At 43.0% G+C, this 16,334-nt stretch overlaps 2 protein-coding genes across 2 annotated transcripts in view; both read left to right on the top strand.

Annotated features, from left to right (window-relative positions):
- Positions 1-4,245: 4,245 nt before the first annotated feature.
- CKAP4 (cytoskeleton associated protein 4) lies at positions 4,246-7,434 on the top strand. The gene has a single exon (XM_027666525.1). It carries the CDS (start codon positions 4,410-4,412, stop codon positions 5,697-5,699), a length of 1,290 nt encoding a protein of 429 aa, XP_027522326.1. The 5' UTR covers positions 4,246-4,409; the 3' UTR covers positions 5,700-7,434.
- Positions 7,435-7,704: 270 nt separating this feature from the next.
- Positions 7,705-16,334, top strand: part of NUAK1 (NUAK family kinase 1) — a 71,835-nt gene continuing 63,205 nt past the window's right edge. Inside the window, exons 1-2 of the mRNA XM_027668819.1 lie at positions 7,705-7,744; positions 8,876-9,062. Coding sequence (XP_027524620.1) covers positions 7,705-7,744; positions 8,876-9,062 — 227 coding nt within the window. The remainder of the gene's footprint in view (positions 7,745-8,875; positions 9,063-16,334) is intronic.

Genomic DNA, 16,334 nt, shown 5'->3' with positions numbered 1-16,334 from the left:
CCCCCCCCCGCCCTCCCCTCGCCTTCTGTGCTCCCTCAAAGATGCTCTCATGGCATCAGAGGGGCAGATGGAGTCAGGGCCGCGTTTTCCCCCGTGCCTGCAAACGTGGCCTCAGTGCAGCAAGGAATCCCTGCCAGGCGGCGGAGCTGGGCGGGACGGGGCGGGACGGGACCCCGCGGCGGTGGCCGCAGCCCCCAGCTCGCTTTTCCAGGGCCTGGGCCTGAAGCCATTTTATGGAATGCAGCCCGCACGCTTACGTGTTGGCAGCAGTGCAGACCTGCCGTTCCGAGAGAGCCTGCGGCCCGTAATTCTGTATCTCCGAGGACCGAAAATCATTTAACCCAGCTGCCGCATCGAGCGGGCAGGTGTATGTGCCGATGTGGCAGCGCCGTCAGACGTGGCAGGGTCCTGTCTCGATGTCTCCACACTCTCTAGAAAACAAACCCCAAGTCAGCTTCACCGAACAGCAGAGGCTGTGCCAGAAACACTGCTTCTGCTGTACCCTGCCTCCCACGTTCCTGCTGCTGTCTCCGGCCAAGGGAGTGAGACGCAGTGTCCAAGGCAGTCCAGGACCCTGGAAGAGCTGTGAAGTTGTTGGCACAGGGTGTGGCTCAAATGAAGTGAAATAAATGCTCATTTCCTTTCTCATTTTTTTCACTCAGGCCCTGACTAGCCTCTCAGCTGGAGTTTCACAAACAGCACTGCCCATCTGAGTACATCTTAGGGTGCCTAAAGCCTTTAAAAATGGCATCTATGAATGCATATCATCAACATGCAACCAAGCTCCTGTCTAGGGAGTAGTTAAATTGGTTGGAAGGCAGTATGTAAAGTTATGACTGAGTCAGATCAAAGAAAAGGAAATTCTTGTCTCAGCTTGACTGCTCTCAGCACGGCAAACCATCCAGATTCCCTGTGTTCCCCGTGAGCTTGGGCCTGGGCTGGTGATGGGGGGACAGGGAGAGGGGGCAGGCACTGGCAGAGATCCTCTTTGGTAGTACTTCCACAAGCACAGCAGCCTGCCCACGTGGAGATTGTAGGGTCAGTCTCGGTGTTTCCTCTCCCATACAACAAGAAGGAAAAGGAAAACTTGCGTGAAGGGGGCAAAGGGGTTGTAAAATTCAGGGCTATAGTGCTGTTTCTGAAGCTAATTTTAAATCCTGGGGGTTTTACTCACTGTTGACAGGGCCATGACTGGAACTAGCGAAGGTTGCTTTTTACTAGTTTTTAAGGCATTTTTATGGACTGTTAGTAGGAAGGAAGAAATTGCGATTACAAGATGTAAAACTGTAATATGTGAGTATAGAACCCAGATGTATGTGCAATATATAAGCCCTTCCAAGCAAAGGAATGGGTACAATTTGCTGCCTTCCATCTCCATGTCATTGCAGAAAACCATAGGTACGTGTTACATATTCTAGGAGAGTACATACTATAAATATAGGTATATTTATAAACTTCCTATATTCTAGGAAGTTTATAAATAGTCGGTTTCAAAGAGAACTGAAACTTACTTGCCTGTGTACAGCAGATGGCTGATGTTAGACATACAGTAGTGCAAGAATAAAAGGTGGGCGAAGGAGGTCACACAGAGTTTCGATGTAACCTTGAAAGCTTTGCTTGCTGTAGTTTAGTGTTGTCTTTACAGAAGAATGTACTTGAAGGAGAGGAGACCAGACTGTATTTCTTTGCTTTACAAAGGTGTAGAATCCTGTGTTGTACTTGCAGAATGTGGTCAGTGCAGGCTGCTGTGCGGCTTTTCCCTTCAGTCTTTGACTACAGGGAGCTCCTGTCAGGAGTAAGCATTATGTAAACTCATCTGCTTTACACATCGAGGAGAAAGGAAATGATATGGAAGTTTAGTCTTTAACATAGCACCATTCTCAGAGAGGCCAAGGTCGTTTGGTGTTTAAACACAAGACAATATGACCAGTTAGAGAAGACACAGTCATTACCTGTAGGTACATTTTTATGTCCTATTTGCGATGTTAAATATTTCAAGGGCTGTGGTGTCAAACCTTACCAGCCAGGCATGACAAAAGGCAAACTCACCTGCAGGTGCACTCACAAACCACTGCGCAGTGAATATGAACTACTGCTTTGGAGTTGTGAGTTTTACCCCTTTTATGCAAGGGGTTTGCTTTGGGCCCTGGTGGCTCTTGGTTAGGACAGATCAGATTAGAAGCTGGTCTAATTTGAAGGCCAATTTAATTATATCAGAGCTCACTGATCTCCAAATGGCTGGTCCAGCTGGAAGTGTAGGAGAATAGCTTCAACTTTTACACCATGAGCATTGCCTGAAGGCAGTGGAGGAGCAGGTATAAAGTACTTCCACTGTGGAGCGATGGGATCTGTCTCTGTCAGTCATATTGCAGCAGGGACCTGGCCCTGTGGAGCATTCTGGCTATTTCTGATGCCTTTTCTTAGGCTGACAATTGAAGGTAGTTACTTGCAAATACAAATTGGGTGATTTAATTGGAGTGCATCAAAGAAAATAAATTCTGTCATAAGAGGGGGAGAATTTTCCTGTGCCCTCTTGTAAGATTTCTAAAGTCCATTTATGGTGATACAGAAAAACCTCTTTGTGGAAAGAATCAGAATGAATGACAGCTAAGATGTAATGAAAATGAGGTTGGTAGATCAGTCTAATGGCTGGTGCAATGTGCATAGCAATGTGCATAGCAGTGCTACCTTCTCCAATGTGCACAGCTGCAATGTAGTACTACCTTCTCCACCCCTTCCCCTTAGCTCATTTCTAGTTTGGTATGGGAGCACTAGAGAATACCAGTGTGGGGAATGCAAAATCGTCGGAAACCTTTTTACAGAAGAGTGTGGAAAAAAGAAGTCACCTTTATGGGTATTCCTCAAACTGGAGTGATCTGTTGAAGCAAGGGCAAATCTCATGGCAAACTCTACAATCCTTACACAGTGTAGACTTCCATGAAAACTAAAGAGGATTTGGCCAGGGCTTTGCAAAAATACATAAAAATAACTTAATTTCTAGTTAGGAATTTCTGTTAGGTCTTTTGAAAATAATTTCTAGGTTCAGAGTCAGACTGAGAACTGCTAGAGCTTCCTTCAGTTGCAAAGAAAAAAAAGACAGCTCTGTATATTTCTTTCTAGGACCATATAAAATATACTTACTTCTATTTATAAAATAAAACCACCCCTCCAGCTGTGTATCTAATCAGTAAACATGGCAGTGCATGTGGCACCACTGATTAATATACCCCTTAGACACAGGGAGTAGCATGAGGCAAGGCAACATGCATTACTCAGCACTTGCCATCCTGCCTCGAGGTATCTTCTGTGTGATGGATTCCTGTGCAGCCAGTGGGAGTTCTTATGTTGCTTTACAGAGTTGAAAAAGGTACAACCCACACACCCACCAGTCTTAAGGCTGATACTCTGCTTGGCCTCAAAATGAAGTAATGTGTTCTTCTCTGGCCTGGATCTTACCCTTTGAATGTGAAAGTAAATTAATGTGGTGGCCACTCACCCCTTGACGTTCTCCCTCTTCCTGCTACTAAAACTACTTGTAAAGGTAGTTTTTGTAATTGGGAAGTTTAACAGCCTACCTGATCCGGTGGTAGCAACTTTCTGTTAACCTGAGCTAGATGCAAGGCAGGCCCCTTGGCAGCTGCTACGCCTTTGTTCTCTGCCAGTGTACATGCAGGAGCCCTGTTCACTGAGAGCATGTGGGTGCATGCAGGAGTGAGAATAAGGAGGTACTAAGTATTTAGAACGTTAAAGCCTTTCTCATTTTTTTATCTTAAAAAATACTTAGCAAGAAAGATCTATTGTGTCGCCATTGGTGTCTAGGAGCAGTAAAATGTCATGATTACTGCTCCCATTCCTCAGTCCATCCCAACTCCCTTTTCCCCCTAATTTTTCCTGTCTCTCTTTCTTGTCTACTGTGAAACTCCTTTTTCACGGTCAGGAATTGGACTTTGCTATTATTGCCTGATAAAGTGTAATCCCAGCTTTTCTATATTCAGAAGCTGATGCCAGATGTTCTTTTGGCTTTTTTTCCCCCCTCCCTTTCCTCCCTTATGGACTTGTGGTCTGTATGCAAAGTCTGGAGACTTGAATTCCTTTTTCACTGACGTGGATTTGCTGGATCATCTGTGACAGGTCAGTGAGGCCAGGGATCCTCAACAGAAGAGATATGTATCTATGATAGAGCTGTAAGGCTCTAGAAGCCGGACTTGTTATGCCTCCCATACCTGTGTGCCATAGGGTCACTTCAGGCAGGGAGCATGAAGGATTGCAAGTTGATCATTTCATTTGGTAACAAGGGTTATAAGGATCTTGGACAAAAAGGGAAAGGATGAAATTACAGGTATTAACTGGGTGTATTTGTGTTTTAGGTACATTCTCTTCAAACCACATTTGGAGAATTTGAATCCATTATGAAAATTGTGCAGCAGAAGCAGGAGGTTACCGAGAAGGCTGTTAAACAAGGGGAGAGTGAAATAAACCGGATCAGTGAAGTGCTTCAGAAGCTGCAAAATGAAATTTTGAAAGACTTGTCTGATGGCATCCACATGGTGAAGGATGCAAGGGAACGAGACTTCACATCTCTGGAAAACACAGTGGAAGAGAGACTAACAGAGCTAACAAAGTCTATAAATGATAACATTGCTGTATTCACTGAAGTCCAGCAAAGGAGCCAAGATGAAATCAACAATATGAAAACAAAGGTTGGTTCACTAGAACAGGCAGATGTGTATAAACATGAAATTAAGGTGCTAAAAGATGCTTTTGATGAGATGCAAGCATCCATGAAAATCAAAGAAAAGGACATAGAGACCTTGAAGAGTACAATAGACTCCATGGAGTCTGATGTGTATACTGAAGTGAAAGAGCTAGTCAACCTCAAACAAGAACATGAGAAGTTCAAAGAGGCTGCGGACACTGAGCACCTTTCATTAAAAGCTTTACAAGAGAAAGTTCTGAGAGCTGAGGATTCAATTATGCAGCTCCCTAGTGACATTAAAAGACTTGATGAAGATTTACTGCAAGTTAAAGCTGACCTCAACAAATGGGAAGATAATGAACTCTTCAGAAGAGCATTAGAAACTTTTGGGAAGAACAGTGAAGGACTGGAGTCTCGCTTGAGGCATATAGAAGACAGCCTGGAGTCTCTAACTTCTGTTGTTGCTCAAAGCAGTGAAAAGCTGCAATCTTTCTTTTCTAAGGAGGCAGAATATGAGAATAAACTCAGTACCCTACAACAAAGCATTAGTACCCTTCAGGGTCTCTCAAATACGGATGTAACTTCAGTCACAGATGTTCTGAAAAGTCTTGGTGAAGCACAGACCTCGCTGTACAATGACGTGGAAAACTTAAGGAAAAGTATCAGTGACCTGCCATCCTCCAGTGCTCTCCAGGATGTCCAGAAGCAAATTAGTACTTTGTTGGATCAAGGAAATCTTCAGGCAGGTCAAGCGCATTCTCAAGGCTACCTTGAAAAGTTTTCTTCTGTGGAAGGCTCTGTGGATGAACTGAGATCTTCTGTTAGCCAGGTGGATTCTGATTTGAAAATGATAAGAACTGCAGTGGATAGTTTAGTCGCCTACTCAGTGAAAATAGAAAGTAATGAGAACAACTTAGAGTCTGTGAAAAGCTCAATAGATGACCTGAGGAATGATCTGGAAAGGTTGTTTGTGAAAGTAGAAAAAATACATGAAAAAGTTTAGGCAGCAGTGCTTCTTGGGCACATAATGGATTAAGGAAAATAGCTTTTGTATGCCCCATTTTTTACTCTTTTTAAAAGCAATTTGATACCTCCAAAGAGAATGAGAATAATAATAGAGACAGTTCTGCTTATTTCCTTTATATCTCCTCTGTGTAGTGTTTTGGGGGTTTTTGTTGTTTGTTTGATTGCTCCTTAAATTCTGTTTTAAGAAAACATGAGTTAGTTGGGGGTTGAGTTTCTAAGGGCTCATCTTCTCTATAAAGTTGTACCGCTGTAACTGTAATGGTGTAACCAAGGCTTTACAGCCTCGTTAGCATGGGCACATAATTAATGGCATGAAGGTGTTTCACACTATGACACCAGATATCCCACACAGAAGGGCTACAGCTGCTCTGTACACACTGCTGTACACACTGAGGATTTTACTGGTATGTTTTGGCTTCAGAAACAAATGAGCAAAACTACACCCTGTCTTTAACTGTTTACTGTGGTAAACTTAAGTGGGGAGCACGTTTGAAGCACCTCATCTGTTTCTGGAGTTGGGGACTCAACCAACCATGTGTCCAGTTTACCAGGTGTCAGCTGAACTGTACTAGATTTCTGTGAATCCTTAATCTGTACCAAGGAGCTAACACAAGTCTGAGGTAAGTGGCATTGCCTGGGGCTAAGGCCTAAGAGATGGGTTCCATAAGTGACTGGAGAGGTTGATTCTTTCTGATAACAGGCTTCTTTGCCAGCATCTTCAGCTGCTGGTGCAGAAGACCGGTGCTTGGAAGGGACATCTGAAGGATGGGATTAATTTCAAGAGGGTACAGTAATAGTTTTGTCATATTTTTAGACCATTTACATGATGAAGCTGTGTCTTTCCTGGGAAGGCCTAATTTGGTCTTTCATACAGGATTTCTCTGTAAAAATGATCAGAAATTTGAATGAGGAGAGAGAAGGACCAAAATTCCACCCGTTGTGTTCCATATATAACAAGCATGCTAACAACAATAATAATACACTCCAAAACACACAAGAAGGAAAATCACCATGAAATCAGCAGAATTGCTTCTATGGCATATATGTTTCCAAGTTTTCACACAGCTGACAGTGACCTGAACTCTTGTTACGTATTCAGGACTTGGTGCCTGATTCTTGTCACCATTTTTGTCATCAGGCTGGGGCATTCATAGCAAAGGATCCTTCTAGGAGATGGCTGAGAGTGAGGAGAAAGTGTCATAATTCTCTAGATGCTCTTTTAAAAACCCCTTTGTCATGGAGGTTTTTTGGGTTTCTGTCTTTTTGGAGAGGATTTCTAATATTTCACGTTTACTTTTGAACTTTTCCAAAGAATTGGTAAAGGAGTGTGCACATGGATACCTTGGAAATAGGTCATGGGCATCGTGCCCACCTCAGCCTGCACTAGATAGATCCTTGACTGTGTTAGATGAAGAATTCCTAGAAATGGCATCTCCCAGAAGTAATGTGCTTGTGGGAACAGCACCGGTGAAAAGGAGTTCTCCTAGGTAAATAAGATACTCAGCCATATCTAGTGTTGTTCCCACTGTGAACAGAAAAGGAAGAGGGACCCATGGCATTAAGGTAACCATTGTTGTCACTGTTGGAACTGCACTGTTCTTTGTTGACTTCTCGAGTTCTTGAACAACGTTGTTTAGGTTACTGTGAAATGAACTGTATGGCTTATTTGCAGTATTTTTAATACATAATAAACATTTGGAATATTCTTTGCACTTTTTTTTTTGATCGCTGCTTACTTACTGTTGTGTTTCCCAGGATGCTTCCAGTGGGGTACAGGAGAGGGCTTGGGGAAGCAGCAGATGTGCTGCAGCCCTATAATTGGTCTCAGCTGCCATGGGGAAATGTGGAGGTGCTCTTACCTCTTGTGGTTACAAGCCTAGGCTTGAAAATGGGGCTTGAGTCAGATCAACGTGGCAATGTTGACTACTGGGCTTGGAAGCCCAAGATGGTGGTTGTGAGGTGTGAAATACATGATCTAGGCAATGAATGAGTGCCATGTCAGACACCACCAGCAAGGCCTTGGTAAGACTTTCTCCATGCCCAAAGCATGTAGAACAGAAACAGTGTACAGCAAGAACCTGTGCAATCTTTCCAAAGCTGCTCCTTTTGCTTAGCTTTGAATGCTGGATTGTAAGGACCATAAACTGATACCAGGTTCATGATGTATGTCTGCCTTTCAAAAGTTTGGGAAAGGGTGTTTTCAGGAGTATGGGCATCATCATATCCTGGCAATTCTTGAGGCTGAAGTCACAGAAATAGCTAATTGTTATTAAAATACATATGCTCAACAAGGCAGGTGAGCACCCACGCCCTTGCATCTAAAGGTGTTTGATACAGTATGTTGACAACAAGCTGGCAAAGGGCACAAAGTGACTTTAAAGGGTAGTAGCTGCATGACAATGGAACTTAGGCTGTAAAGCCAGCAGTGCGGCTGAGCTGTATTTGATCTCAAAGATTAAAAAATTAATATTTACACTTCCAGTAACTTAATTTTTATGGCAAGCTATTGAAATGACTTATCTCACTAAGGATAATAATTCTCCATAAATAATGACATGTCTGGAGGCAGGCACAGAGACAAGGATCCCTTGGCAGGCTGGAAGTTCAGCTTTTAGATCTGGCTTGACATTTTCATCCAATACAAACATTTTCTAATTCCCTCCTAAATGCTCACAGAGCGCATGCAGTCCCAGTGCTGCTCTTTCCTGTTGTTCTTACACTTTGTAATAAAGCAGTAGAGAAGGTCTCAAGCAAGACATTGCATTGCTAATGTTCCTTTATATTATTAGTTCATCAGTAATGTGCTGTTTCGGTAACAAATTTCAACTGAAACTGTCCACCTGATTGATGAGGTATTGATCGAGCCGGTTCATTAACGTCTGCCTTCATTTTCATCTCTCCTGAAGGGAGAAACCATTGCAGAGGCACTGTGGACTTGATCACTCTTGAAAGGGCTTGTCCAAATATCTGTGTTTGCAAATGTGGTGGAGATAAATCTTGTGCTGCTGCCTGGACTTCTCCCAGCGGGGTTTCAACCACTGCTTCAAGTGAAATAACCAAGATGGGTGGTCTGGTGGCCTAAATGTGTGTGTTAGAGGTTTCATTAAAACATGGATTAGTGATTTAGTCTTTTTACCATCTTATTTGACATAGCTGGTACTGTAAACAAAGGTGCTGAGAAGTTTAATGACCATGGGAGAAAAGTCTGTCTGAGATGTACAAACACCACAGCAGCCCAAAAACATCTGCCAAGGGCAGTCTCCGTCCAGTTTGAAGCGCTGCAGGAAAGGAGCGGCTGGGCTGGAGAGACCCTCCAAGAGAAGAATGAAGATGATCGAAGGTAAGATATTCCAAGAGAAGAGACTGAACAACTGGGCCAGTTTAGACCTTGGAAAAGCGGAGGGAGGATTGAAGGGAAAGGGGGGATGAAGTGAAGGGCGAACCACGTCCGGCCGTGCACAGGGCGGAGGGCGCGGCCCCGCTCGGGGGAGGGCGGCGGGCGCCCCCCGGTGGCGGCGGGCGGGCTGTGCTCCCGCCCGTCCGAGCCTCTGGAATTCCTTCTCTGGGCAGGGGCCGGGAAGATGCCCGGCCTGGCGCCTTCGGCTGGCAAAGCACAGGTGCCAGCTCCCCCTCCACTTCCCTCCCCAGGTCCCTCCGCGGCACCCGCCCATGTGCCGTGTTTAATGCTCTCCTGCTTTATTACTCTATTGTGTCATCACCTGCTTGGTTTATAAATGTTTAGGTAAGGGGAAGGTGCAGCTGTTTTGGGTTTAATATCATCTGTATGTGATACTTTGCACTGTGAGATAAGAATAATCCCTGTTGGTCCTCTGAGTGCTTGCACATTGCTGCTGGCCTTTCTGTGTGCATTTCAATCAGTGTCACCATCTGCCAGCCATGAGCAGAAATGCACCAATGCCAGAGATCAGAGTCAGAATATTTACGCTCAAGACTTTGTGCACAATTATTTGTAAATCCAGGCATGAGATGGTCAAACAGCAAACAAAGTGATTCCTTTGCCCAAGAACCCACTTGGTCTAACACTGACCGGGGATGCTCAAAGGGCAATTCTGCCTTGGACACCAAAGCAAGAAGTGTATTTTCTGCTTGCTCACATATCAAACCCTCTCCAGAGTGTCTAGTATACAATTTATTGGAATATAATGTAACTTCTCTGGAGTCAGTGCTTGCTCATGCACTCAGAAAGTGAAAGAACTTGCAAATCTCTTTATGTGAGCAGAGCTCGATAATTCCTGCATTTATAATGCAAATACTAAAGCCCGGAGCTATTCAGAGTTAATACAGCATCACAGTTGTAGCTTGCTAGACCTCAGACAAAGAGACCCCTGAACTCTGCTTTTTTTTTTTTTTATATTGGAGCTTATGGAGCAGGTGTTCCCTTGGCTGCCATGGATATGCAAATAATACATCTCAAAATATTTTCCAACATGATGCTATCTCGATGCTGTGCTTAGCATCAAGGGGACAAATCTTTTCTCAAGTGATTCCAGTTTCACTGTGAGAGGAATAAAAGCCAAAGAGGCAATTTCTCATTTTACTGCGTATACTATTTAGAAAAAAATAGTTTTGAGGAAATACTTATCACACAATTAATTCCTGGGCCTCACCCTGATGTCCATCTACAATTCTAGAGGAAGAAGCTGGTTCAAATAAGGCTGGCTTTGTTCCACTCAGAAAGACTTTCCTTTGGCACTCTCTAGATATAAATATGTCAAATTCCAGCGGATAATCCCTTCCTGTCAATATTGCTTAGGTTGGAGTTGGGAAGGAATCCTAGAGTTATGAGTAAGGATGGAAAACATAACAAGTGGAGAAAGAATCAGGGTTGCCTTGAAACTTTCAGGGTTTTTTTTATTGCTCTGACTTTCAAACAAAGTGTTGATAATGTTTTCTTTTCCCCTCTTTTCTCCCTTGTCACCAAACTTCACATCAGGATATACATAGCATGGAGATGCAGAATATTATGCTTACATTATAACTGATTTACAGTAATAATTTGAAATCACAAGCAAAACCAGATGAGATGAGAGCCACTGCAGAGCCACTTGTTTAGAGAGAGCACTGCAAGAGCCGTGATCGAAACGTAGATAATGGACATCCTTGTTAGTGGCATAAAACCAAAACATTGCAGTTCCCAGAGTGTGTTTGCATAGTTCACACTTTGGTGTCAGTTAGGCCAAAAAACCTTAGGGATGAGTACTTCCCTGCCCTGGAAACTCAAAATGCTCTTGCAAGGGAGTGAGATCAAACCTGCAAGATGGTGTGCTTGTGAGCCAGAGACCTGGGAAGGGCAGCAGGATACTTCCAATCTGTGCAGCCTGGGAAGCTTCTCTTGGACAACCTCTGTGGAGTGCTCAAAGTCTGTAAATTGAAACAGTGAGGTTTTAAAAGAAAATTTTCACACAGATGGGAAACTTAAAAATTACGGAGCGACAAGGGTCCTGATCCACATCCCACTGAAGTCAGTAGCTACACTCCTCTTTTCTTTCCTGATACAAAATTAAGGCCAAAGCAATTCACCCAAAGGCACAGAGAAAAATGTGTAACACACCCAGCAATGATTTCCAGTACCTCAAGCTCAAAAAATCCTCTCCTTTCCTATGAGTGCATCAGAATTGCTTACCAGAATACCTACTAGCTAACAGATCTTCCCGTACTGAGCAAGCCTTTCATTTCTCAAGTTCCCTTCTCAGGGACTGGACACAGCAGCATAAGAACATTATCAGAGACGACAGTATTGGCTTATATGGTTTATGGTTTAAACAAATGTGGTTTATGGTGTCGGGGAAGCAGGCTGGGCCTCAGGGCATGTTTACTGGCTATTTCTGTTCAAACTGAGACAGTCCAATGCTCATCATTAAGCTCCAGAGTAAACACCTCACTGAGGGACAGTTGATAATGTTGTTTCCAGCTGCCTGGAGTTTCAGGCAGAGTAGCTACACTGGTACATGTTCAGCTGATGCCTTGAGAGATCCCATCACGACCCTCAGAGCTAGAAACAAAAGGGACGATGAACGTAGTGCTCTGAATGAATGAAGCTGTTGTTATTCCTACATCAAGCATATAATGCCAGTGCCCAGAGGTTCAAACCCTATCCTAACAGGCGCTGGATGAGAAGACTTATTTAGGCATCTGTCCACTGGAATGCTCTGGGCACCAAACCACTCTCCCAGTCACATATTTTGTAGGATTAAACGTGGACTTCAAGCACCCCATTCTGATAATTTTTGCCTCGTCCCCATACCAGATTTCTAACATCATACATTCAGGTCTGAAGATGGTATTGTTTTTAGCACATCCATTAAGGATGACACATTCTTAGGATGGTTTCTAAGAGAGGAAAAAAAACCTCTTGGTTCTGTCTAATGTGTTTAACATTTAAAAATAAGATATGCAAGTAAAAGAGCAGCTTTTCCATTCAGGAAGGAGATATTTGTACTGCTAAAAATAGCCCTACTAAGCTTTTGTGAGCATGAGATTGATGGAAGGATAATTAAGGTTTGCCAGAGTCTGAATCCTTACAGATAATTAATTGAGGTGATAATAACCTCTTAGAGCCATGAAAAGTACCTCTGTAGTTGAATGTGTTCAGTGATCAAACTGCATTACAGCATTCCAGAAGAATGTCACAGCCTCCCAGTGACTGCAGGTTGGGGACACTACTGGAAACAGCCCTGTACCTCCTCCCTAAGTCACTGGGGTTTTAAAGCTGCAGCAGCTGTAGAAACTGTGGGATGACTTCTCATGGCTTCCTTTGGGTTCAGAGGGAAGCTCTTTTGATTAAGTCAGGTCATGAGAAAATGTACACCATTTAGAGTGTGTTATCACACATGCACACTTGAGTTATCTGGTAACAACACAGGGAAAAATTCAGCTGTGGAGCTGTAGGAAGTGAGGCTGCAGGCTACAGTTGTCCTTTGTGTCACTGCTCCCTCTGTCCACTGTAATCTCCCTGCTCAAAGACATGAATTGCCCTGCCCAAAGGTACTGATCAAGAAAGAAGAGGGAGAAAGACAAGGTGTGCAAAAGCAGTAAGGCACAGCAGAGAGATCCACCAGTCCAAGGTGGCTGGTGGCAACCACAGCACCTGTTAACATTTTTATGTTAACTTTAGGTGTTTCTACATCCTCCCCTCCCTGCCTTCTGTGGAATCGCATCTTTCATGCAATAAGATCCAAGGTCCATGGACATTGATCTTTCTCTCTTGATTTCCTTAGTCATTGGAGTGGCTGTGTGTGGGACAGGGATAGGGGAAGGTAAAGAATTCAGTTACAAAACAAAATTTGCAAGTACCAACTAGAATAGATTCATACTGCTTTCCAGCCTCCAGCCCCATGATACATTTTCCAGTGCTTTGGGAGCTTTACTGGTTTACGAATCTTCCCAAGGCAAAGAATCTTCTATTTCTTCTCTCCATTCTTTCAGTATGGACAGGGAATACTTAAAATGCAGTTGGCAATAGATAGTGGTATTATTTGTTAAATACAACCCTTAAAAATAATTTTTGGTTCAGGTCAAGGAATAAGATCAAGGACTTCAAGCATTGCAGCTAAGTTCTCCAGAAGTGCTGGCAGCTCCATAATGCAAGACAGAAATCACATGTTTGTATTCTCTAGAAGTGATGTACTTTCACCAAAGTTTACAGGAATGACCAAGGGTAGGGTGAGGGGTTGCATACAGGTTTCATTATTTGTTCATCTGGTCTGGGGGATCACTACTCACATGTAATCTTGCTGTTGTAGTGGGTGCTCTGCAAATACTTTTGGCAGAGAACTGTGTGTCTCATATGACATCTTAGGGACCTGCCCCTTGCAGAACTCATGCTGACTCCCTACTTATTGTGGCTCAGTGATGCAGCGCTTGTACATGTGAAGGTCTGCCCCAAACCTCAAACAGTTAGAGTAAAGGCTTAATCTAAGTCATACTACTTTGTCCTTTGTTCAGATCCTGATTTGCTTTCTCTTGCCTTCACAGAGCTCTTCAGTTTCCTTAGGTTTACTATTTCACAGTCATTAGAACTGTTATAATTTACTACTTTACCTATAAAATTAATTCAGTAACAGAGCTTCTGTTTCAAATGGTTGCACAGAGCTAAATCCCTCTTTGTGAAAGTATTTGAACTATAAAAAGAAACACATCTATTAAGAAGAGGCTTTGGAGTGCTGTTTACTGTTTCTTTCAATTTCTCTCATGTCACCATAACAAAAAGTTATCCTCCTCCTGAAGAGCATTGAAATAAATCTAAGTGCTTACAGTCTTCACTGCACAATCCACGTTCAAGACTAGCTAGGTGTGCTTTCTTGTGTTGGCAAAAGAGAACTGAGAAAAGATGTACTATAGCAAGTGAAGTTCAGCGTTTGTCATTTTTGCCTGAATTACGTAGTGGCAGCCCTGATTTCAACGTTTGCTGGACAAAATCTAGAGGTAAATTTGTCTTGAGATGGTGGCTGACTCTAGAGATCTGCACTTGATTCCTGCAAAAAGGAATCAAGAATGCAACAAGCAAATGTACATCACCACATGAATCCTGCCAAATTCATTATTGCTGCCTGCAAAAAGGAAGAGAGTTTTGGAGGGTGCAGCTCTACTGTATCTTGAGTATGAGCCCAAACTTCCTCTATACGTGAAGTGTTTGGGCAAAAGCCTATGCTTGGGAGTGTGGTTAACTATACATTTGGGCAGAGGAACCCAGAGGAGCTTCTTTCCTTCCCTCTCTTCCAGTCTGCATCCAGAAAGCAGAAGCAGGGGTTTACTATGGGTTTATACGGACAAAGGGGGGCTGGAAGATCAGGCTAGCAGCTAACGCTCCCAGCAGTAAGTCAAAACTCCTAGCCAAAGTGCTGACACCTAGTTTGAAGTGCTTAGGTCCCTGAAGTTTGTACTTAATAGAGATAAACACATCCTGAAGTGCTTTGTTAATACCACAGGGACAGGCTTGACACAACGACATAGTTTGAGAGAGGAGTTTTTCACTACAAATGAAAAAATCTAGTCACTGGGTGATTTATTAGTCTCTCTTCAATGATACTTTTGTTTTAAGAGGGCTTCAGTTACCCTTCAGTTACCCTTCTTAAAGAAGTATTGCTCCTTGACTTGAAAAATTACTTCCAGTGAGCAATAAATGCTGTGGGCCTCATCCTGTGGCTTTGGGCATGACAGCTCACCACCGGTCACTTTGCCACGGGATCCTTGCCATTCTTTCCCTGTTTTCTTTTTCTTGCCTTATGCTTTACACATGTTTGTAATTAACTTGTAATTTATTTTTTTTTTTTAGTTGCCTTGTTACATCTCCCTCTGTTCCAGGCTGTCAGCTCTGGGTTTCCCTGTATTTAAATCCCAGACATTCCTCATCAGTGTGCTCGCTGAAATGCTTTTACCACTGGAAGAAATCCTTTTCTCATATTGTTTCCAGTGCAGTGTGGCAGAGTGAGTCCTTGCAGTTAAAGAAAATTCCCTCTGGGGAAAGATCTTAAGTGCAGTGAAAGGCTCAGGACCACCAATTAGGCTGCTTTCAAAAACAGCAACAACATTTTTATCTTATTTGCACATTTCTGACAATGAAACCTCTGTCTGTCTGTATTTTTCAGTCTTCTTTGCAGTTATTGAGAAAAAAAGTTGGGTGTTTTGGCAGTTCTCTAATGCAGGTTCTACTAGTAAGTTTATTTAAAACAACTGTTTTCTTTAATATGAGTCTCTTGTGGAGAATCTTAATATTGCTCTGCCTTATATTAACCCTCAGTAGGGATCTGTGGGGTCTGTCTGTTCTTGCCCTGCTTTCTTCTGCTCCTTTCAATTGGAGGATTTGTTAAAAACAAACACTCTATTTCAAGGCAGTTCAACTCAATTTTCTCTTTTCAAAGTCAACATTAAGCCATTTTAAAGTAGGTTTTTTACTTATCAAAAAAAACTCTTGCATGCTTGCAAATGACAAAAAACCAGCACGTTGTTGCAATGCTCTAACAATGTTCTGTGTCTAAATGTGAGTAAGCAGCTCTGTGGGAGACCTTCCCAGGGCACTTGGGTTCAGCAGGGTGCAGAGCTTCATCGCTGCCTGTTCACCCTCCTGCACTGCTCCAGCAGCAGATGGCAAAGGAACACTGTGGCACCCTTAGGACAAGATGTAACGCTGAAGCCCCTAATTCTGCAGCTTGGTCTGTTGAGACATCAGAGCCCTTTCTCATCGGTCTGGCAAAGTAAATGTACTTTAAAGGTAAAACAATTCCATAATTGGTCAAGAACTTTTATTACTGAAGATGTTGTGTAGAACAGGTCTGGAAGTGCCCATCTTTGGGCTAAACATGTTGATTAACTGCCTACTGCTGTCCCAAATCCCATTGTATTTTCAAACTGGGGCAGAATTTCCCATTTGCTGCCCTAGCGATGCATAGGGAAGCCAGCTTCTGCTGACCAAGCTTTCTGTGGTGACTGAAGAGATCACAGGAGTAATTCACACAGCATTTGCTAAAGTGCCTGTGGATCTCTGAAGAACACTGATCACTTTTATAAATATGGTATAATTTATAATTTATAGTATTTCTTAAATATAATATAAACATGTACAAGTCTTCCAAAGTACAGGTATATATTGCAG

The sequence above is a fragment of the Corapipo altera genome, unplaced genomic scaffold, assembly GCF_003945725.1.
Source record: "Corapipo altera isolate COAL_440 unplaced genomic scaffold, ASM394572v1 1, whole genome shotgun sequence".
In the NCBI taxonomy this organism is placed as follows: domain Eukaryota; kingdom Metazoa; phylum Chordata; class Aves; order Passeriformes; family Pipridae; genus Corapipo; species Corapipo altera.
The sequence above is the reverse complement of the archived record's forward strand: the minus strand, read 5'-3'. Positions and strand labels throughout refer to the sequence as shown.